The 23,737-nt window shown below is 42.4% G+C and overlaps 1 protein-coding gene across 4 annotated transcripts in view; it reads right to left on the reverse strand.

The window, feature by feature from the left end:
- EPB41L4B (erythrocyte membrane protein band 4.1 like 4B) overlaps positions 1 to 21,220 on the reverse strand; it is a 169,800-nt gene extending 148,580 nt beyond the window's left edge. For all 4 annotated transcript variants that reach the window (XM_064705605.1, XM_064705604.1, XM_064705603.1 and 1 more), the window contains exon 1: positions 20,809 to 21,220. In XM_064705605.1, the coding sequence (XP_064561675.1) occupies positions 20,809 to 21,096 (288 nt within the window). In that variant the 5' untranslated portion in view covers positions 21,097 to 21,220. The remainder of the gene's footprint in view (positions 1 to 20,808) is intronic.
- Positions 21,221 to 23,737: the final 2,517 nt, after the last annotated feature.

Consider the following 23,737-nt stretch of genomic DNA (forward strand, 5'->3'; position numbering starts at 1 on the left):
TTCCTCAAGCCTGGCATTTTTTAGGTTTAATGAAGCCTTTTAAATTACTGTTGTTTAAATTACTGTGTAGCAATATATACATGTTAATTATTTTGGAAGACCTGTGCAAAGTAGACAAGTATTCAACTTTAATACATAAATATTGTGGCTGAGGATGTTTTAGCTACTGAATAGAGTTCATACTGTTGATTCATTTCATCTTTCATGCATTTTTCTGGCAAAAAGCTCCTAATAACATGAACTAAAGAACATAATCCCTTAAACATCAGGAATAATAGCAACTCTGTTGACCTGAATCTGTTCCCTTCAACTTCCTTTATCTGAAAATTGGCACTCATGCTAAATGGACAACATAAATAACAGCATTTAGTGATTGGCGTTTGCTGGATAAGCTCCTCTATTTTTCCATATTACTCTAGGAGAACTGTATTTTTTAAGTAATGATCTTTTTCAGAAATTGCACCCTACTGAATACTTCTTGCTCATTTCGGGCTGCCAGATTTCTTAATTTCAGAAGAAAGATGGCACAGTCCTCTCACAGTTTGTCAACAAAATAACATCATAATCTGTATTTTATCTTTGCTAGACCTTAAAATTGCACGAAGGGCTCGTAAAACATTTATTACTATAAATAACATTGAGTGCAGGAGGGAGGATGCAAGAAGAATTAGATTTGGAGTATGTTACAGATGTGCCTACATTTGTTATGAGCAAAGTGCATGCACATTGTGTGTTTAGTCAGGAAGCAAGAGTCCTTCTCCATTCTGTGACACTGGCAGACATGTGGAGGTGATGACTACCAACAAAGAGAGCTTGTCATCTGCAGCAGCTCAAGGTGTGCACATGATGCAGACAGCAACAAAGCCACATTCTCTCACTGCCTTTGCCCTTCCTCTCAGTTCTGCTGCTCTTCTATTCACGTGACCTTTCACATTAACACAAGGTTGTTGCCCTTCACACCGCACCTTCCACAGCAGAGGCTTTAGTCTCATTAATTTCCAGAAACCTTATGGTAACCCTGATTTGAAAAACTATGTCAGCATAAAAATTTTGAGGAAAAAAATTGCAACAGTGGAAAATGCAGGCTTGACCTAGTTCAACCTAATTTATACAAAGAAAAGGTGCTTTGGCTCTCTACAACAGACACTCTGTAATAACCAGAAATCATCTGACTACTACTAAAACATAGAAGATGATTATCCTAATGACAACAGACAAATTTTCCCCTATTCTGTCAAAGAATCATTTTCTTCAGGAATGCAAGTCTGACTTTATCCACAAACCTTTTCTCTATTCCTCCACTTCTCAAACTAAATAAGTATATTCTCAATGCTGGAAGAACAAAGGCAACAGGCATTTATTTTTATTTTCTTGATAAACTTATTATTTACCTTCCCAGGTTCAGGTTTGCTTTTACACCGTGCCAAGTACTGTTGCCAGTTAAATTTATCTACTGATTTATAAGTTTTTATCACTCGCTAGATCTTTGGGTCCCAGAGCTGTACTTTGAGTTTCCTTTGCCCAAAGCAAGTGCAGAATGAACCAACACACAATTAAGATGGGAAGTCAGGCAACAATCATCAAAAATTAATGTGAAGAGCACAACAGATTCAGGAAGCAAAACCCAAAAATTGTTAAGTGTCATGAGTTTGGTTTGTCACCACAGCCCATCCCCAGATGAGTCACTGTTACTCAAAACAAAGATCATTAGAGTCACAAAGCATACATAATGAAGTTTTCTTCAACAACCAGGTGCACTTTAGCATTATTACAGCAAAACCACAAAGTTACTGCATTCTATGAGCACAAGATCACTGAGGAATGCAGCAGATTTTATTCAAATATACCAAGTGTTCATGCATTTAAAAAACCCAGCCCTTTCTCAACTCATCTCATATTTGCACCTATTTCTACGCAAGTTAGCAAACACTTTCAATTAATTAAATGTGGGGAAAACCTCATACTTGACGATCTCAGGTTGATTTTTTTTTTCCTTAAAAATGTGCAGCAAACTGAAGACATGTTATTTTTGTCAAAACTGTTATGCTAGCATGCAAATTCAGCATGTCAAAAAGAATGATTATGCTGAGTTGCACTGTTTGTTACATTCTTTCTGCCTGTCATGAACAAATTATGAAAAATTACATAGGCTTGCAATAGTTAATGCAATTTCTCCTTTAACACAAAAATATAAGAGTTCATCATTGTTTAGAAAAATGCACTTTGAATGGATTGCTATAAGCTCTTTGGTTTCTAACTTCAGTATTTTGCCAATAATCTCTTCATGTGTTAATGCTTAACATTCCATTTAACTAAACTCAAATATCACTAAGTTTATAAAAAACAGTTTAACCCATTTTTTGACTGTTATTTTTTATTGTGCTACAAGACATGGTCTTATTCACTACAAGGTCTAAGCAGAACAACTTGTCAAATCTTTTCCCACAGGTTAAAGAAATTCTGTCCACTGAAGCACCAAACTCCAGAGCACCATGAAGATCTCTACAACTTGACTGTCTGAGGAATACTTCCTTTGCAAAGCCTTCATAAAAGCCAATTTACAACATTACCCCTCACCTAACCAAAAAATACAGTAGTCTTACTTTGCTTATTGTCCAAAATGACATTAGCAGTCTGAGGTTGGGAGCATCACTCTCTTGCCTTATTCTTACGAGACATTTTCCAGATGATAGCCACCAGGTCATCCTAAGAAATGAGATTCCTACCACTGGTTTACTTTTTGAAGGAGACAGATTCCTCAAAACCTAGATAAAGTTAAGACACACGCACTAAAGATCTCAACACATTCTCATCAAGTACCAAAACCACACTTCATGTCATAATAAACAAGTTCTAGCCTTGAAACATTTCTAACAAAAGATGAAGTTCAAGACAAAACATCAAGACAAAAGAGCAAGCTCCTGCAGATGTGAGAAGATAATTACCTCTTGACTAACTCAGGACCCACAGCACTTATGCAAGTACACATGCTGGCCACCAGGCTGGAGAACAACATGCTATGAGCCTGGCACACCAGAACAGAGTATTTCAGATTCAGAGAATGAAACCAAGCGCACAGAAACAGCCTGAAAAGGACAACCATTGGGACAGACAGGTTGTTCCCATGACAACCATAGTAACACAAAAGTTCAGCTGCAGCACCAGCCACATTCAGGTATAATTTTTGATACATTGGCCAAGGCAGTTGAATCAGATGGGAAAGGGAAAGGATTGTTGTGGTAAAATAGATGCCCTTGGTATCAGCAACATGAAGTTTGGAGAAAGCTGCAATCATCACCTGGCAGACTCTTAGATATTGACCTATCAAAAGAGTAGAACATCCACATCTTTTAAGTACTGATCAGGAACACATGGGGAAAAAAAAACAAAGTAGAGACTTCACTAAGAAAACCATGAATCTAGCACTTAAGAGTGAAAACAATTTAACATAAGTCTGCCAATTTACAAGCACTCATATTTCATTGTGACTGGCAAAATTGTAAAGAAAATGTATTAGAACATTTCAGGTGATGCACAACATAAGAGTATCATATTTAAACTTAGCTGGTTTTGATTTGTTTTACACTGACAGTGAACTAGTAATTTGTGTGTTTAGACAAGTCATAAATTCATATCAGAAAAGAAAAAGTCTAACAGGCAACATGTTCAAAGTCTCAAGTTCTATTCTGATACATTTGTAACAGGCAAATTGGTTCTCTCTCCCTCTCAGACGTGTTTAACAGAAGTCTCAAAGAAATCAGAGGTCTTAACTTAATAATATTTGAAACTGCCTCCCCAACCTCCCTCTTCCCGGTGTTAATCTAAAGTACTTGGGCTGGGGGAACTTCAAAATAAGTTTTTTCCACCAATTTGAAAAGTTAATGACAAATACCTGTTTTTCTTTGATTTCAAGTGTACAACAAGTCACTAACAAATAATAATACCTGTAATCTGTCTAGATTAGCTGCAGCGCAGACAGATTTGTATTTCAGCAAATTATCAGCTTTGTCTATGCCTTATCACTGTTCTTAACCAAATGCTACATGCCAGTTTCACGCAACAGAGGCGCTTTTTCTTTAGGCTGATTGGGTATTCCACAAGAAAAGCTCATATCCTCTACCCTACAAGATTATCACAAGACAGTCACCACAATTCAATAAAAAATGTCAGAGCAAAAAGAACTTTGTACTGTAACACTGCAATACCTTTAGTCAGCCTCCAGTATTTGTGTAAGGTGAAATTCTGCTTCTAGAACAAAGTCCAGATAAAGAGGCACCACAGCTGAACTTGTTTCCTCACTCTCACATAGTCAAGGGGCTTTTCATCTACGGAATATGTCCTAAGTATCCACACTTTAACAATCTAATTTTTCCCTCCAGCAGAGTTTCAGATCCTCTTTTGGCCAGTACAGAACTCAAGCATTTACTCCCAAAATACAATGGCAATAGTGTGCAGGGGCTTTCCAGACACAAACCTGCACAGAGGAATACTGTGGGTGCAGAAAGAGCAATGCAGAACCATACCAAGAAGCCTGACAGGGCAACCTTACCGAAGGTGTTGAATTCATTGGTACTCTACCAAATCCACATATACCCATGACTCTGCTAGGGATCACCATTCCCTGCACACCACCACACACACACCTTTATCTCAGTGTCTCCCATGGTTTAAACTCACAGCTGCTTATGCAGCAGACCCTTCAGTCAGTTCAGGCGCAGAGCGAGACAGCTGAAGGCAGCAGCGTCTTAGGCAGCCTCCAGTAATCTGTTCTGCTCATTTATCAGAGCCTCAAGTCTCCTGACCAGATGGGGATAACACACATTGTCACCTCACCACCCAGACAGTATAACACCTCCAAAGATGCTTTGGGAGTATTACAAGAGGAGCAGCAAATGCCTAATAATTTTTAAAAATCAGATATTAAATTGGAAACCTTCACCCATGAAAACTAAAACCAACACTTCCCAGCTCTGGTTGGCATCAACCAGAGACACCTTTAAGTTTCCCAGATCTAAGTTGATCTCCCTCACCCTGAAGCTGCAGCACAACAGCCCTGACTGTAAATGGATGCAGGCATGCATGTACACAAAGAAGCACCAGATGGCCTGGGAACTCTGTTTTCTTTAGCATTTTGAAAACAGGATTTATGCCACAAGCCATCAAAAGAACACAACTACTTAGTCATAAGGAAGAAAATCCTAAAGCAAAACTTTTTTTTTTGTGGTTTTCACCCTAAAAAAAACAAAAGATATCTTTATTCAAATGTTTAAAATAGTTGTCATTCTAGTAGAAACCTGTCGTTCTAATGTAACTTGTGTACTTGGAAGTAGAAGCATATTTTCCACTGGAACACTTTCAGCATGATTCAGAGCCATCCATTTGTTCTTTCAAGACAAATAATCTTCCACCTGCTTCTTAAAAAGCATTGATTTAGATCATTCTCTTAAACAACACTTCCTTCCATAAATGCAGTAATTTAATAGTAAACCTTAAAAGGTTAATTTGGAAAATGTAACATGAAGTCAAATTCATCCACAGTCTACTTTCTACTTTCATAGAGAATAAATTAAAAATAATTGAGGTATTAGAAATGGAAAGATAAAATTTAATTGACATTTATTCACAATCAAGAATTACTGAATTTGTAGTAGCAAGACCCATTTCTGGAATATGTACAAATAGAGATATACAATTAAACTCAGACCACTTAAATTTTATGGATCCTTAATAGATTAGGAATCCAGGCCCTGCTCAATGCAGCAGTCATTTTTTCTGAACATAGCTTCCTTCTGCCTCACCTGCAGCCAGCCTTAAAGGGATAAGGGATGCACTCCATCACAGGATATCCAGATCAGGTAATGACCCTAAGATCACCTTTTCAGTCCTGCTTCCATTTGAAACTCCATTGCTGAAGCCTAGACAAAAGGTGACTTCCTCTAAAATTCTTAACAACTTTCTAAATTCAGTATCAGCTTTGTTGTTCTTATCAACTCTAGCTGAGAGTTAATTCTACATTCTGAAAATAAAAACTAGAGACAGCTGGGTCCAGTCAGCAATCAATTAGATAACAGCAGCATAAATTATACCACTCATCATGATCTCAAGCAAATTGTCTCATAAAACAAGTCTAACTTCTTCCCCCATAAAACTACACTGTTATTTGACTACAGCAATGAGAAACCTTAGATGAATTTCTTCAAAATCTCTGACTTCAGACCAGATGAGTTCTTGCACATCTAGCTTGAGATATTTGCCACAATTTCTGTCACTGAACAATATGAGTGCAGCATTATTTCTTCTCCACTTCACACATCTTACTTTGGTGGGACAGACCAGAAGCACTCACATGACCAAGCTATGAGAGCACCAAGCACATGAACGAATCAATTCCTAAAGTGATTACTTAGAGCTCACAGCCCAACTCAACAACACAGACTGTTGCTGAACTTTCACTTTAAAGAGCTTCTGTGTCCTCTGGCTACTGCTTGGACTTTCACTTATGCCATAATTTTAACAAATTTCTGACGTTCAATGCTGCAAATGTGTCTTTTTTTCCTCCACAATGAAACATCCCTGGGTCTGATCCCTGACCTGGCTTTCAGCACAGCCCCACAAACAGCTGGAAAGGGCAGGTGTTTGTGTCTGTCTGCAGCACCATGATGGGATGACAAGCCAAGAACTGTTTCAAATTAAACTGACCACAAAACACCCATACTCTCAAAACACAGCTGATGAGTCTGACAGAAGCAAGCAGAAGCATTCCTAAAATAGATGTGTGTAGTTCACAAGAGGCAGATTTTTAAAAAAAAATTAATCACGAAGGGAAGGGAGGAAAGCAGCCAGCAAGAAGGACTGTCAGTGCAACCCCAAAGTGTTCTGCTCACAGTCACCAGTTTTCCCTGGGAGGAAACTAATAAAATTACTCCTGCTGAACAAAACTGGCACAGTAGCAGGAGATGATGGGTCTTGTTGGTTGTACGTACTGATCTGCAAATCCTGGGGATGCAGAACTGCATCAACACACTGCAGCTGAATTCAGTGAAAGTACAAGTCACACAGAGAGGAACGTGAGTTTCACTCACACTCACCAGGTCAAAGACAGTGCCCTGACTTTCAGCAGCACTGCAAGAAGCCTGGTATAACAACAGAAAAACAATTGACTGTGACCTCTCAGTGCAGCCTTACAGCCAAGAAAACAAACAAGGGAGCATTAGGTAAGAAGCAATGCCACTTCATATAACATTCAGCAAACCATTATAACACAACATTGCTGTGCTCAGCTCAAATGTCTGCACAATAGTCACACAGTCAGAAAAAAGCTATAAACAATATTTCTGAAAAGCCTGAAAATCATCTGTAAATAAATTTTGTTTTTATCTACTTAGACATAGACAAGACTGAGAGGTGGCATGTGTATGAATTTCACATACCTGCATGCGGAGAATATTTTTTCCCCATAGTTCCATGACTTTTTGTTGCCTGCCTGCTCAAGTACCAAGACAAGGGATAACAGGGACCATAAAAATATTAGATACCATAAAAGACCAATTATTGTACTGATAAGTCCAAATACAACATGAATAAGTAACTGCTTCTCATTAAAGATTCTTGAAGACAGATAAAATAATGAGATCCAAGGAGAACACCAATAGTAAAAAACTGACAGCCTTAAAAGATCTTCTTGGAAGACGTTCCAGAGACTGATTAGGGAAGGGGAAAAGATTAAAGGTTCACAATGACCCTTTCTGACCTGAAACAAACCTACAGTTCAGATCCTATTTATTTACAAGCCATCCATATGACTCTCTCCAATACAAGGAGTGATAGAAGAAATTATGTAGTCTAGGAAAATAGTCAGTTGACTTCCATTTAGCATCCTAACAGCCTCAACAAAAGATGTTAAAAGGAGGAAAAAATGGAATTAAGACAGCTGGAACACCTGCTAACCACTAATGCGAAGTAAATTTCCTTAGCAAATGCAGTAGCTTGGTTGGAAGTGGTGGTGAAGTAGACAGGTTTTTTTGGGGTGAACGGGGTGGAAATAAAAGCAGGTAAAAATAATCAGAGAGTTTCTGCATATATTCTAATAACTCTTTGAAAAACTATTATTTGTAAAAACAAGAAGTTCTGTTAGTATGTGTAAGTTTGTATTCATTTAGTCAAGTCTTAAGAACATTGCCACCCTCCCTATTCCAGCTCAAAAGGAAAATGCGCATCATAAATCCTAGCTACCTCAAACATAAATCCCATTTCTTACTGCCACCAGGAACCAGCAGCCTCACAAAGGCTTTAGAGACACCAAAGGCACTTTAAGGAACACCATAAATTCATTTAGATCTGAAACCAAAGCTGCAGGTTTGTCTGCAGTGCCATTTCTCCATTTATAACCCACCTTTGCAGTAAAACCACCCCAAGTTTATTAGTACTGTGGGTTATGTCCATGTGCAGGACAGAAAGAGAAGTATACTCCAAAGCATAGATTTTCATTGTAGAACCACAGAGTCATTAAGGTTGGAAAAGACCTTTGAGATCAAGTCCAAGCACTAACCTAACACTGCCAGGTCCACCACTAAATCACATATCTAAGCATCACATCTACACATTTCTGAACACTTCCTGGGATGGTGATTCCACCACTTCCCCAGGCAGCCCATTACAATGCTTGACAACCCTTTCAGTGAAGAAATTTTCCCTAACATCAAACCTAAACATCTCCTGGCACAACTTGGGGCCATTTCCTCTTGTCCTGTGTCTTGTTACCTGGAAGAGGAGAGTGACCCCACCCGTCCCCACCCTCCTTTCAGGCAGCTGTGGAGCAGTAAGGTCACCCCTGATCTCCTAGAACATCAGCCCTACACTCAGCCTCCCACGCCCTCGGCTGCCTCTCAGGGAGCTTCCACTACCATCTGTGCAGAGGCAGAGATTACCCAAGTTTGGCATTTCACAGAAGAGATTTTCCAAGCAAAGCAGACCACAGTCTCAGAAGCAGAGGAAGTGGTCACATTTTGTCCCTCCAGAACGGCACTGAATTCATGTTTTGCTTTCAGAGACACTTTTTCAGCACCACAAACTGGAGTTAGATCACACAGGGTCAGTCAAATATCTGCTGTTTCCAGTGAGCACTTTCACATCATGCACAAGACAACAGAAAGAAAAGAACTTCATCCTCCACCTCACCTGGATCAGCTCTGCAATGCAGACAGACCACTGCACCATTTAAGAAACCAGTACAGAAAACATATGTAGGTCTCTAAGACTTAAAAGGAAAACTGGGGGAAAAGCTTCCTTCCCATATACAGGATTTCGGAGTCTAATCCAAAACTTGTGCAAGGAATGAAGGCAGTGCTGCTGTCTGTAGGGAGAGCTCCTCAGGCCTGAGGCTTTTCATGGGATCTGCATTTGCTGGCTCCCACAAGTCATTTAATGCTGCCCCAGTCTTGACAGCCTTATCTTGTTAATGAGGTTAGTGCATATGCATTAAAGAGGAATTCATATTCTTTAGATGTTCCCCTATCTCTCTCACAACCTAACCAGTTGTTTGCCCTGTGGCTTGCAAGAAACAACTTTTCCAAACACCTTACTGAAGATTTTGGCATCATGTAAAACCTCTATCTGCCCTAAATTCAGAAGTAACTTTTGGTTTCAGTAAGCAGTAAGGAGCCTTACAGAGTGCAAAAGAAACAAGGTTCATTTTGAGGGCTACCCTTCAAGCCAGCACTTGCACTGCAGCTTTCCCACTCCCAGCATCTCCCAAAAGTCACAGCAAGCTCACACAAAGGTGTCACACAGAGGTTCTTCTCACTATTTTCTCTTTCTAGAAAGCTTCCAGCATGCAGCTTACTGAAACAGCTGGGTAAGTTCTCCCCTCCTGGCATTACACAAATGCTGAGAAACTGGCTGCTTATACAGGGAAAAATCTGCTTTCTGAAACAGAATTTGGATGAACAGTATTTTCTGTTTATGAAAGAACATATCTTTCTGCTTTGTTTGACAATTTTTCAAGATTCTGATCATACTGGAAATGCTGTCAGATGATTTGTTTTGCTATCTCGAAATGAGATGAAATTCTTCAAGAAGAAACCATTCTATCAGTAGCTAATACAATAACATGTATTAAATATGGTCCATTCTTCTGACCATAACAATGTTGTTAAAGCAAAACGTTTGCTGAAACAGATGAACTTTTTTTTTTTACAAAACATGTTTTATGATCAAATCACAGATCAAAATACGCTGGGCGTTTAATGTGAAAATACATCAAAATCCAAGCACATGAACTGTAAAATGAGAATATCTGCTGGCAAATTTCAATAGCAGCAAACAAAACCCACTTGTTTTTGTTTCACAGCACTGAATTTTTCTATTCCCACTCCCTTCTGAGAAATGCAGTCATCAACTTAGGCCTATTTTTTTGCTAATATACAGACAAATGTGCCAACTCCTTCCTCATTTTTTCCATCTTTAAAGTAAACATCTTTATTTTCTAAAGCCAGAAATGACACATCAGAAAAGTTTTACTGTAGAATAAATTTTAATGCATATAATGCATCAACATGCTACACAGGGAAAAACACCCACAATTATAAGTAATACCAACACAAGAGGGGATGGCTCAGGGAATTCAAGGGAAAACATGAAGGCAGTGGGTAAATAACTGTTGTATTGCACTGAGGGCAAAAACCAACAAATAACTTCATCTTGTTTACCATTATAACTTTAAGAATATTGTATAAAATATTTGTTGTTGAGATTATTTCTTCACAGACTGACCTCCCAAAATATATTATACGCCCTTCACGAACTAAACCCCTCTAATTAAAAGAAAAATTCCTCTCCAAGTGCCTGCTGTTTGCAACAGTTTGAGTTTTGGTGCCCCAAAGGCTCACCGATTTTCACACCTAAAAACAGGGGGTTTGATTTTATAAGTTTTGAAACAGTTCATTGAACAGAGAAAATCCAAATGTGAAATGAAAATCCAATCATCTTCTCATATCATTGTATGAGAAGAAGGGAATGAAGGCAACAGAGCACACACACAGGCTGATAACAGCTTAAGCAATCAGCTTAGAGGAGAATGGGAAAAGTGCTACAGTCAACATTTAATGGCTTCACTGGCCTCTGTAAAAGGAACCAGGGGTCTCTACTGTCTCAGTAAGCAAGTTCCCCCATTAAAAAGAAAACCCATCACAATGAACATCTGATTAACTGGAAGAACAAAACTCCAGCGTGCTGCTGAGAGCTGCAGGCAGAATGAGCCGTGCCAGAGAGATGCTGGGCACACGGAGCCACCCACCCTGCAGCTGGGTGCCCCCAGCCCCGCTCACAGCGTGCCCTGGGCACATGAGCCCCCTGGGCTGAGGCCAGACAGTGAGAGCAGGGCTGGAAATGCTCCCCCTCAGGGAAAGGGGATGCCAGGCACAAAGCAGAACATTTCCTGCCACCCTCTCCTCGATGCTGAACAGCAGGGAAAGAAACTAAATCAAATCCAGTAACATGAAACAGCAGGAAGAGGGAGGAAAAGAAATAAGGTCTTTTGCACAACAAAGTTATGTTGTTACACTATAAAACCAGCTCCTCCCTCCCCAGAACTACAGCAGGATGTCTGAATTCACAGCAATTTCCATAGACATCCAAAGCCCAAAAAATGAGAGAAAAGTAGATACTGCTGGCTGGACTTTACACTTGCAGGGGGCTGCCCTTCCTAGCAATACGACCTACTTTGAAGAATACCACCACTCTTCACTTATTTGCTTAATTCAAAGAGATAACAGACTCATCATTCATCATCTCTCAAAGCGCAGCACTCATGGAAGGTTCATTATTCAGGAAGAATTTCTACTCAGTAAGTAGCTTGAATATAAAACCTCCACACTGAGGATCAGCATCTCTACTGAATAGTGATCTTTATTGCAACACAATGATTGCACTGAACACGGGTGCGTTCAGACCTGCTTACAAGAATGGAAGTTCTTGAGTTTGGTCTTTTTACACAAATGTAAGCACTTAATTTAAAATCATACCATTTTCATAGATCCAGGAACCACTAACAAGGTATGAAAGAGATTTGTTTAAATGACAGAAAGCAGCCTTGATCAATTCTGGATGGAAACAAGGGAGAAGAAGGAAAAAATTTCATAGGACTGCTTATTTTCTCAGAAAACCCAAAAGACTCACTTGCACAGTTAAAGCAGGTAATGTTTGGACCTCATACCATCAAAAGAGATGTGATGCAGTTAGCCTGCTGATATTATTTATCAAAATCAAAGTGAGAATTTGTTCAGAACATGGAATAATCTTAAAGCTTCACAAAGGCAACTAAAATTGTTCATCATCCAATATATAAATCTACAAGATCTCACATAGTGAAAAGCACACAACAGGAAACTTTAAACTTAAAAATGGGAAATAGTATCCTTGTTTAGTGTCAGTTGAGAACAAAAAAACAAACAGGTGTTTTCCCAGTCAAGACTGCTAAATTACAAAAATCCTCTCAATCCTCTTCATTTATTTTAGATATATACATAACATACAAATGAAAATAATACATATAATCAATTACTAGTGCTACAAAGAACTACTGAGGAAAGCATTCTTTTCAAAAAGTCACAAAAGAATTAATCCTCAAATAAGTTATCCTTCAAAATAATGTTACAGTCTAGAATAATTAAATTACAGGTCACAATCCACAAATGGTAACACTGCTTTTCTAGCTGTATATTTGATACTGCTATGTTCACATAAAGTGAAGTTCTTCAAAAGAAAGCAACATTCTCCATGTATTTGTGTAGAGTTATTTGTAATATTTCACAAACATGAAACTGGCTCTTCTATTAGGATTTCCAGTCTCTTATACAAACTGTACCACACATATTAAGATAATGAAATACAGAATAAATTCATGGTGTTTAAAGGAAAAAAAAAAGAAAGGGAAAACAAAAAGACAACATTTGGTATTTGTTTGGATAAACTATCTGTGGTTCCATAACAACAAGGAAGGGAAACAATTTGAATCTGTACGGATCAAAACCAAACAGCCAACATAAATTAACTCTTAATATTTTTCATGCTTCATAGCAGGAGTCTGAGTCTGTAACTTCAACAAATATTTCAAAATAATCTCATCACAATATAGCTAATGGTCCAGGACACATTTAAATTGATGCATAGAAATAAATGGAAATAGTAAGTCAAATGAAGAGCAGATGGTCACTCTAAACACTTCATTACCCTCCAACCCTTTTATTTCTAATGCAGAAAAAATAAAAGAATAAAAGAACATTTACCATAAGTCTACATTGGAAAACAAGTACTAAAAGCCCCCTGTTTCTCAAGTATTTAAAATACTAACCCAGAAACACTGTACATACTGCTAGCAGCTGTTGAGTTCATCATTCTAGCAAAAAAGGAAACTATTTGTACTTGTCCTTATCCTTCTATTTATTTTGCAAAGAGGCTAAAAACTCAACGATGTGTATGTTCTCCCTCCTTCTCTCCACACCCTGTCCACATCATTTGACTTTTCAGGTCCATTTTTGCTGTCCCATGTGAAACCATACATTTTTAAAGTATGGAGGATTAACCTTTGAATTAATAACTTCAGCAGTAGCTACCAGTGTTTCCCTAATGTCAGCTGTACAGATGTTCACACCAAGCTGCCCTCACCCTGCACCACTGCAGGGTGCCCTGGCAGAGGGGCGAGTCAAGCTGCCTGAATGAGCTGCAGAGCCAGCCACAGATCCATGGCCACAGCAGGGAAATTAACATTTCCTGGGGAAGGAACAGGACTGAAGAGCCTTTCAAATTCCTGACAACTGCAGGAAAACACGGAAATTTTCTAAACTAGTAAGAGGGAATAGGACAGAGAACTACGCTCAAGCCTCAAACCAGAAGGAAGCAGACCTCTAATGCTCTTTCAAAGAGTGCCTTCCAGAAGAGATCCCTCACAGATTGTGTAGCTAGCTGCTCCTGGGAGGAAAATAAAACTACTTTTACAGACTGAGAAAACAGAGTCAAATAAAAGAAGATCCATAAAACTAAAATAAATCTGCTCTTGTAAGAAGAAGATTCATTAGGTATCATGCTGGTAATACAGATGACATCCACACAGAAAAATTATAGATAATTGCTGAAGGAGAAGATTGCAAATGAAAAGGGAGAGTTGAAATGGTTGGGAATTTAACAACAGAAGACCTGAACTGCAAAATGGACCTAGGCTTGAAGAAGGCAAGACACTAAACAAGGCCTCTCAGAGAAAGTTACATAAAAAAGGGTATTTACAGAGGCAGTGCAAACAGGAGCACAAGGAAGTACATGAAGACAAAGCATATGCAGAGAAGCAGGAGCAGAGAAGCTGTCCCCTTTGTTTCAGAAAAGAAACAGATGAACAATAAATCCCATACTTTATATATAGTTATACTGTCATTCATACAGTCTCTTCAGCTTTTTTCTTCCTATACCATCTTCTGCAATCCAAACAAAACTAGTCCTCTGCTTGCTCTTACACATGTACTGCACTTCCAAAGTCTCTCTGCTCCCATTTCTTACCTCATAGGAACTTTTTACACGCCCAGATGTTATTTTTCCTCTTCAGGACTAAGAGCCCAAAGCTACAGGCTTCCCACCCAGCACTATAGGCTAGAACAGAAACACCAGAACAAAGCCCCAAAACATATTAGACATACACTTGACAAAAAAGTTTCTGTATTGTCAAACTGTTCTGTAAGTTTCCTTCTTAGAGACCCTCTCCCTTCAAACCCCTGGTAGTCCTCAAAGTTTCTCCAAGGCTTGCTATCAGACAGGTAAGCCCAGGGCAAACATCTGCTATGAAACGCATTTTTGGGCTAATAAATGAGAGCCACAATGACTTTTCACATGGTTACTCTCCTAAGCATAGCTGTCTGCTAGTCCACTGCTAAAAGGCTTCTGAACAAATGCATACAACAACCTTATCCTCTCCCCAAACACAGAAGCTCTCCATCAGAGAATTAGTACCAGGTGCTGTTGCTTTTGCATTACACTGCTCTCATCACTGGCTTTCTCCCCCTGCCTGGTTGTCAAGTCTTTGCAGCAGCACTCCTGTCATCCTGTCTATCTGTATTACACTGAAAAATTGTATTGGTTTTCATTAATAACTAATGGAACTCACAAGCAGAATCTCTCTTACATATGCCAAAACAAAACGCTGCTTTTTGTCTCCTTATTCTACAATGTACTCCCTTTCCTACTATGCTTCTTTTATCTGCTGTAGATTTATTGGGGATGTTTGGCAAGCACATCAAGGGCCAAAAATTCCCTCTTTTCTCTCAAGAGCCTAATCTCATGCATTTCTGAAGCATGGCTGCAGTCATGTTTGCACACCCCATCTCATTTTTCTCTCTCTGGGGCTGTGCATGTACCTGATTCTGTATGTGACTGTACTGTGAATGCATTTCACAACCTCCAGTACACACTGCAGCAATGCATCAAGGCATATGGAACAGGGATAACATAATTAAAGGTTATTACCAGCAGACAACACATTGAGTTTCAGATACAGCTGCTTAATCAGAGCTGTAAGGTACTCAAAAGGCATTTCAACACGAACTGAAGAAGCAAAAATATCCAACCTCTTCTACAACAGAGCCTGATCAGTTTATGAAGGAAATTACTGGTGCTGGTGCTCATAGGAACTCATGAATATGAGAGGCCTTTCCCTTTCCAGTGTTGCAAATATGCTTTTAACATTTTCCAGCAGGTATTCTAATTTTATGTTGTTGAAAGGTAACTTCTGCATAAAGAAGGCATATTACCAATTTTATAATTGATAAAAGCTTTAAAGAATTTATTAAATAACTCCATTACCCATGTGATGTAATTTGTCTGTCAGAGGGGGGTGTATGTGAGTGTAACTGCTTAGTTAGGAAACTCCAGAGCAGGACCTGAATCCAAGTATCTACATGCATATTAGAGCATGTCTCTAGAGATAATATTCCTGAAACATTTTTGGAAGTCACATAAGATATGAAAGAAAGAAAAAATGAGCTGCACTTCTCTCCTGATATTTATAACTTTACCAAGTCAAATACACTAATCAATAAAACTGAGATGACTGTTCTAGAGTTACTTTAACATTTACATTTGATGTAAGCATGGAGGCCAGACAGCAATTTTTGCTATGTTCATGTTACCCCAATAAGAAAAGAATATGACACATAGCAGATCAGACATTAGAAAACAGTACTGAAGAACATTTACTATTCCTATCCTGAAGTGTTTCCATAGCAGCCAAAACAATTATTAAAACAGATACACCAAAAGGATGGCAATGAAATAATAGAAAAGCCATTCATCTGAAAATAATTCACAGATCTGAAGAGTTATATTTGAGTTGTTGATTAATTTAATCCTTAAACATTACATACTTTCTAATACATCACACAAGTCTTTGTAACAGCCTTCACAGCAGCAGAGGAATTTATCAGAACAAGAAGATTTTTAGAAAGAAGTATTTATAACAGACAACATGTTGACTGCTGTGTATTCACATCACAGAAAATGTAAGGTATCTCAGATCTGCTTTGCAGGATGAGGATTTTCATAGTGGAGGAAGCTTACCATTTGCTTCTTCTTTTATCCCACTTAAGACTACAGAAAGCCAAGAACACTCTACACATTTTCCTCCCGCCCTCCCACAATTTATCAGAAAATACCATTTTCAACAGCATTAAGCAACATTAATTCCTGCTACTCTTGACAGTCACACTGAATAGCCATCTTTCATATCTGCCCTTTAAGCTTTCATAAGATGCACCTAATTAAAAATCAAAGGCTCAGTTCTTAGAAATGTCAGCCATCATGCTTTAGAGTCAAGAAAAATTTGGCTTTTTGGCTTTATCTGAAAGCTATCTATGTATTAGCTAGCAGGCACCATCACTGCTGCCTAAATGTCAATGCTCTCCCCTTGCATTCTTTCTGTAAGAACACAGCATCACCTACAACCAGTTCTTCTCTCATTAAAGTCACGAGTCCTCCAGAAAAACAGAGGCAGGATTGTTTTGACAACAGTGAGCAAGAGGCCTTCCATCTACCTACAACCATGCTGCAAACTCTGACCAGCTACTAGCCTCCAGTGTGAGAGTGGAACACACAAGATACTGAACAGGTTCCCAATGGTAAAAAGAACTACACAGACAGCTATGTGTGAGGGAGGAGGGATGATTTCTAATGGAAGAGTTTTTCTCCTTGCATCAGTTCTCATCACGGGATTTCAGATGTGCAGACACGTGGTGTCAGGTCAAGAAGAAGTAATGACACCATTTATGTTCCCCTTCCCATGGGAAATCACCCCACAGCAACAGAACTGGGCAACTGCCACTCACTCCTGTGTAACAGCACCAACCTTAATAGCATCTCACATTCAGCACAGGGCCCCGAGGGGCTCGTGGGTTTCTAAAGCCATCCAGTGCATTATTCTGTTTAGAAAGAATACTTTTAAAGCACATGATTCTTGCCTTAAGAGTGAAGAAAAAAGCCAGCATCATTAAGCAATCCTTGAAATTTCATGCAAGAAGCTGAGTACAGAAAGCATTATCCAGGGGTATCTGCAGTGCTCAGAATAATCTTATGTTGACATTTGCGTGGGGGCAGCTGGGTACGAAACAAGTTTGTGAAAGCCAGAGAACACCTACAAATGAGAGAGTACACAGCACAGAGAAGGGCAGGCTAGCAGATGGGGTAGTCCAAGGGCAGAGCACATGCAGTAAAAAGAATAAAGTGCAAATGCTCCAGGAGAAAGAGGGTGTGGAAGCACCAATAAAGAAGGAAGGTGACTCTAGTTCACTACTGCCATACAGCCTAGAGAAGAACCAGCTAAGGAAGAACTTGGAGATCAGGATAGATCTCTGCTTCTGTTGCCATCATAAACTAACGAGAGCTTAAAAGACATGTACTTTCTGATACAGACACAAATTATCACATTAACCATAAAGACAGTTATCGATTTACTGATGCAGGATTTATTTTCCAACAGGCCCCACCTATAAGAAAACACTGTGGCAGAACATGTTACATCTAACTTGAACAAAAGTTTCAGGGTTTCAGTTTTATTGGAATATATAAAAAAATGAAACAATAACTAATAGGAAAAGAATTCAGAACCTTTTTTCTGTGTATATAGCTAATTTTCCTCCAGTCATGTCTTTTCTGTCATTCCTCCACACAAGCAAATAAACCCCGTAGTCTTTGAAATCAAATAAACCTTTCAATTACTTCTAAACAAAGTCTTTGAGATAGCCTAAAAAGTTGTGGTTGCAAGAGTATTGTGTTCTAATATCAACAAGTTCCTTTTTCAACTAGAAAGGCAAGAGGGGAGTGGTGTCAGCATGAAGAGCACATTTTATAGACGCCAGTATCTCCTGAAATAAGTGCTTGCAAACACAATCAGCAGCACAGTGAAATCCTCTGCAATCATCTCTGTACTTGACTCCATGAGTAAGCTGCTCATTGGTGATGAAGCCCACACTCCCTCCTTTTGATAAAATTTGAGCTAAAATGAAAGAAAGCACCATACACTTTTTTTAAGGGATGTTACTCAATTCATTCAGCTCCACCATCCCATACCTCCGCTTGTGAGTATTAAGCACGCTCTGTTTCACGCCCTATTCCCATGAAATATAAACCTGCAAAGCTCAGAGAAACTTTACTGATCAATTTCTATAAACACTGCAATGCCTCTTTCAGTTTTTCTAACTCTCAGTGTGGGTGTCACTTTCTGTTAAAGAAAGGAAAAAAACATGAGGAACAGATATGTAATTCAACAGAACAGTTTTTAATCCTCAGAACACTGACAGCTTTTACATGCTCCAAAGTCCTCCATCACTCTAGTGATTTGGGCAAAAAAAAATGCCAACTTCTTACACTTTCGTTGGACAGCTGAGCTACAACCACCACATGTGCAGCTCGCATTCTGAGAGCAATGGCAAGTCTAAACTTCATTTGGAGGTCCATTCAAGCAAGTATGCTCCACAGTTTCTTTACTGGGCCAAGCAGATATGTCCATATGTTTTCAGCACTCAAAGACTATGAGCATCATCACCTCACTTTCTGATCCTACAAACCCTCAGACCGTCTTAAACGGGCTCTACAGCAAAATCTGACCTTTGACAATCAGAGCATGACCTTAAACAAAATATTTACCGAGCTTATTGACACAGACCTCTATAAGTAAACGCTTAGCACACTGATAACAATCATCAACTCTACATTATAAAAGATTTGTGCTCAGATGCTAGGAGGAGTGCAGCAAGTTGAGAAGGAGATGCGAGGAAAGGAAATACATTAGCATTTCAAATATCTAGAAATGTGCAATGTAGTCTGTAGGCAAGGGAGGCCTGATAATGCTGCAGCAAGTATCTCTAGGTGGCTCCGTTCACATACTTCACTTGTAGGAGTCTTACTCAATCTCTTCTGTTTCTTTCAAGCAGAAACAATAAGGTTGCCAAATTCCATGTTTTACTGAAATTATGCCAATATATACAGATGACAGCTAATACGAAAGGCACCTAAAAAGAGTCTAAAGATACTCTGGAAAAAACCCTGTTTTATATTGCTGGAGATTAAAGCAGTGCACAATTTCTCAAGCTGTTACACTCACTATTACTAAGTTCTCCCACCTGTTTTTGGAGACCAAGCTTAATGGCTGGTGAGTATTTAGGTTGAAATGGAAAGAAGATCAAATGCTTTTCAAACATAAACTTCCATACTATTTCACGGGAAACTTGGGTTTCAAAGGGAGGGAAAAGTCAACAAAAAAAAGGATGTGTGGTGAGTACTTAGCAGCTGTGAGGAATGAAAACACCAAAACTGCAAATGACCGATACACACCGTGCAGCTGCGTTTAAGAGCGATAAAAGAACACACAACGGGCTTTGGGGATGCCGAAACACCGACAAACACGGCCCGACCTCAGCGAGCAGGCACAAACACCACACGCACAGCCCCGCAGGCCAGCCCCGTCCCTTCCTCATTCCTCACTCCTCCGGCACAGCGGCGGGAGGGGAGAAAGTTCAGCGCCGGCCCCGGCCCCGCACCCGGCTCGGGCTGCACCGCCGGAGCTGCCCGGGCTCGCCCTGACCGCGGCCCCGCACCTCGGGACGGGCAGAGCGCCTCAGGCATCCCGGAGGGCCCTTCCGCCGGCCCCGGCAGCGGAGACGGTGCGAAAAAGAACTAAGGAGAAGAAGGAGGCGGCGACCCCCGGAGACCCCACCGCGGCCGCGCCTCGCTGTCCCCGCGGCGCCACAGGTGCTGCGAGCCCCAGCCAAAGGCACCGCTGCCCCGCAGAGGCTCCGCTCTCCCCCGGCCGGCACAGGGGATGCCCCCCTAGCCGGCGGTGCCGTCGGGCGGGCTCGGCGGGCAGCCCCCCGCCCCAGCCGGGGAAAGGCACAGGTAGCGCCCGCACCGAGGGAGGGAGAAAGGCAGCGCTGCAAGGGGCTGCTTTGGGCTGCGCAGGGGAGGAGGAGAGCGGCTGCCCACCGCCCCGCTGGCTCCGGGGAGAGGCGAGAAGGGCGCAGACGGCTCCCGCCGGCAGGACGGGGGCGGGCGGCGGTCATGGCGGGGAGGCGCGCCGCGCACCTGGCAGCAGGTGCATGCAGGCGGAGACGGAGGGAAGGGCGAAACTAGCGAGGCTTTCCCGGAGAACGGCGCCTGTTGTGCGGCCGGGGGGGGGCACTCGCAGGTGCCCGTCGCCGTGGAGGGGGGGACGATGCGGAGGACGGGAGAGGGTAGCTGCAGGCGCGGTTTTGCAGGCGGCGGAGGGAAGCGCGCACTACTCACCGGCAGCTCCACGTTGACTTCGGTCCCGTCCAGGAGAAGGACACGGCACTGCAGCACCGGCTTGCTGCTGCCGGCCGCCGGGATGTGGACGGGCGCTCCGGCGCTGTGCACGACCCCTCCGGGGAGCGGCGAGGAGGGGAAGGCTCCCGAGCCGACGGCGGCGGCGGCCGCTCCTCGCAGCCCCCCGTCCCGCTCGTCCCCCTCGCCGCCGAGCCCTCCGCGCCCGGCTCCGCGCCCGTAGCGCTGCATCGACCGCCGGCCAAAGGTCCTGCGCAGGAACCGCAGCATCCTGGGGGCGCCCTGCCCGGCCGCTCACACCCCCGAGCCCGCAGCTCCGCGCCCGGCCCCGCGGCGCCTCCCAGAGCAACGCAGCAGCGCCGCCCGCCGGGAGCCAGCCCGCGCCGGGCGCCGGCCGCGCCGCCCGCTCCGCCCTCTGCAGCGCCGCCCGGCAGCGGCACGGCGGGGCGGGGCGGGACGCGGCCCCTCCCGCCGCCGCGCACCGGGCCGTGCGGCGGGCAGGGGGAGCTGCTGAGGCGGCCACCTGCGGGGGAGGCTGGGGCGAGCGCCCGCAGCCCGGCTGGGCAAGAGCCGAGCCGAGCCGCGCCGCTCCGCTCCTCTCCTCCCCTCCAGAAGCAGCCCCGGCTTCGCGGGCGCTGGGGCGGTGTCTGCGCGACGGCAGCCCCTCGCCTCCGCCCCCAGACCGGGGAGCGGAGAGCAGCGGCGGGGGCGCGGAGCCTCCTTCCCTTCCCTTGCCGGCCGGACTGCCCCTGCTGCGCGCTGCGCCCGCCCCGCGTCCCTCCCGCGCCCGTCTGCCGCTTCCGCCCCTTCGGACCGGCGGGAGAGGGGACGGGGGAAGTTACTTGGAAATAAAAAAAGGCAAGGAGGGCGGGATGGAGAACTGGGCGCAGGCAGAAGGACGGATCTCTCCTGTGTTGGAGGTGGCCGAAGCGGCGGATCCCACCTGGAGGAGGAGGGCATCGCACCGCCTCTCCCGCCGCCGCCTACATCCCCCGTGCGCAGACACGTCTGCCCGGTGCGTGGGAATGCCCCCGCGTTTGCCTTTGCCATCAGCGCGGTCTGGTGGTTTAAGGAAAAACCGCTGTGAGAACTTGGCCCCGTGGAAAAACCAGACCCTCCCGACTGTCTCGGGGTTTTACTCCCTTTCACTTCCCTAAGGAGTACGGGTTTGTTTATCTGTCACAGCAAATCCATAGGTACAAATACTCTCACGGTCGCTCTGCCAAAAAGTTAAGTACTTATGTATTCTGGCTCGGGTGGGAGCGTTTTTGCTGAATTGCTACTGGACGTGAATCGTGGCTTGCAGAAACAATTAGTGAGGCTAATTCTGTTACCCTATGGTCCGATGTGATCTGAAGAGCTTTGAACTGAAATAATTTGCTGCTGCTAAAGTGTGGGTTTGGGGGATTTTTTTCTGCTGTGAATTTATTTCTCTGCACCTCACTTCCAGGCCCGTTTACACAAGCATTGTCCTATTAGGTATTCAGAAAGCCTGCCAGAATGTCTCAGCTTGTCATTTTTTTATTGAGACTTGATAGTATTAGGTAACTGCCTGCTGCTTCTGCATCCTTTTCCATGTTTCTTCAATGCCCTGGATCAGGTCTTGAAGTGTCTCATCAGCCAAGACCGTCACCAAACTGCATGATCTTTGGCAGAGATCTACCTGCAGCCCTTCTGCACTTTATGGCTGCATAAAAGCTTTTATAGAAACAGAGTGGAAAGGTGCTGATCTCTGCCTGCTAATGCTCACAATCAAAAGCAGGCGCTTAATACAGATTATGGCTTTTTTCTCAATTTTTTTTTTCCTTGAATTAGAAGCAGAATTTCAATTTTCTTTCAGATCCTGAATGGTGCAGCATACCTTGGGGTTCTTTCACTGCTTTGAACACTGTGAAGATATCCCAGTCCCATAAAGCTCGTTTGCATACCACAAGCAGCACAAAATATCTTAAGAGCTGGAAATTCAGCAGAAATACTCTTGTCTCTTGAGGGAGCTACAGCAATTCTGTGCAAAGGAGAGTGGGGTGGAAGAGAGGTCTTGCATCACTTGGGACTGGACTGGCAGAAAACAGAGCAAATATTTTGCTGTGCTAAAAATCTGTTTTACTCTGAAGCTGTGAGACTTCAGCCCTTTGTCTCTTTCAAGTTCTGTCATGGAAACAGGAGTCTGGTATTTTAAAATGCAGAAACGTAGGCTTGCTTGACTTACATTAGCAGCTCACCTGATACAGGCCAGTGGCCATACCCCAGAGGCAGCCCTGCATTTACAGAACTGCCATAGGGATGCTGAGGTCCCATTAAGGCTTATCTTAAGAAATACAAGGTAATGCTCTCAGTAAAGCATCTTTTAGAAGGAGCTGGTGGTGGGAGGAAATAAAGCTGGTTCCTTAGTACCCAGCCTCTCTTGGAGTAAAACAATTCCACCGTTATTTTGTCTCATGTTACCAGCAGAGCTATCTTTAGCCGTGAAACAAAAACCTTGAGCAACAGTGGTACTGAGGATGCCTTGAGAAGTATTTAAACTAGCATTTATATTCAGATTTCTACATAAATGTTTCACTCATCTATGTCCTCTCTCCATTTTCAGATGGAGAGGTCCTGAAGGGGTTTGGTTTGCTGGCACCTGTCCCGCAGTCCCTCCTCAGAGTGCCTGCAGCTTGCTTGCTTTCCAATGAGAGACACAAGTTGAAACTGCCATGGTCCTCATCTGTACTGTAGTTAAGGGCATTTCCCTTAAATCTTTATCAAAATAGCCTTCCACTGCAACATTAACCTCCTGCAGAGTACTCCAGTTTCCTCTGGAAGCCGTGATTTGATTACTGCCACAGGAAAGGTGGTGACACAGGCAAACCATTTTTCCTAACCCATGTTGAAGTTCTGGTAGCAATCCCTGCAAGTTACCAGTCTTACC

The sequence above is a fragment of the Zonotrichia leucophrys genome, chromosome 2, assembly GCF_028769735.1.
Source record: "Zonotrichia leucophrys gambelii isolate GWCS_2022_RI chromosome 2, RI_Zleu_2.0, whole genome shotgun sequence".
Lineage (NCBI taxonomy): Eukaryota > Metazoa > Chordata > Aves > Passeriformes > Passerellidae > Zonotrichia > Zonotrichia leucophrys.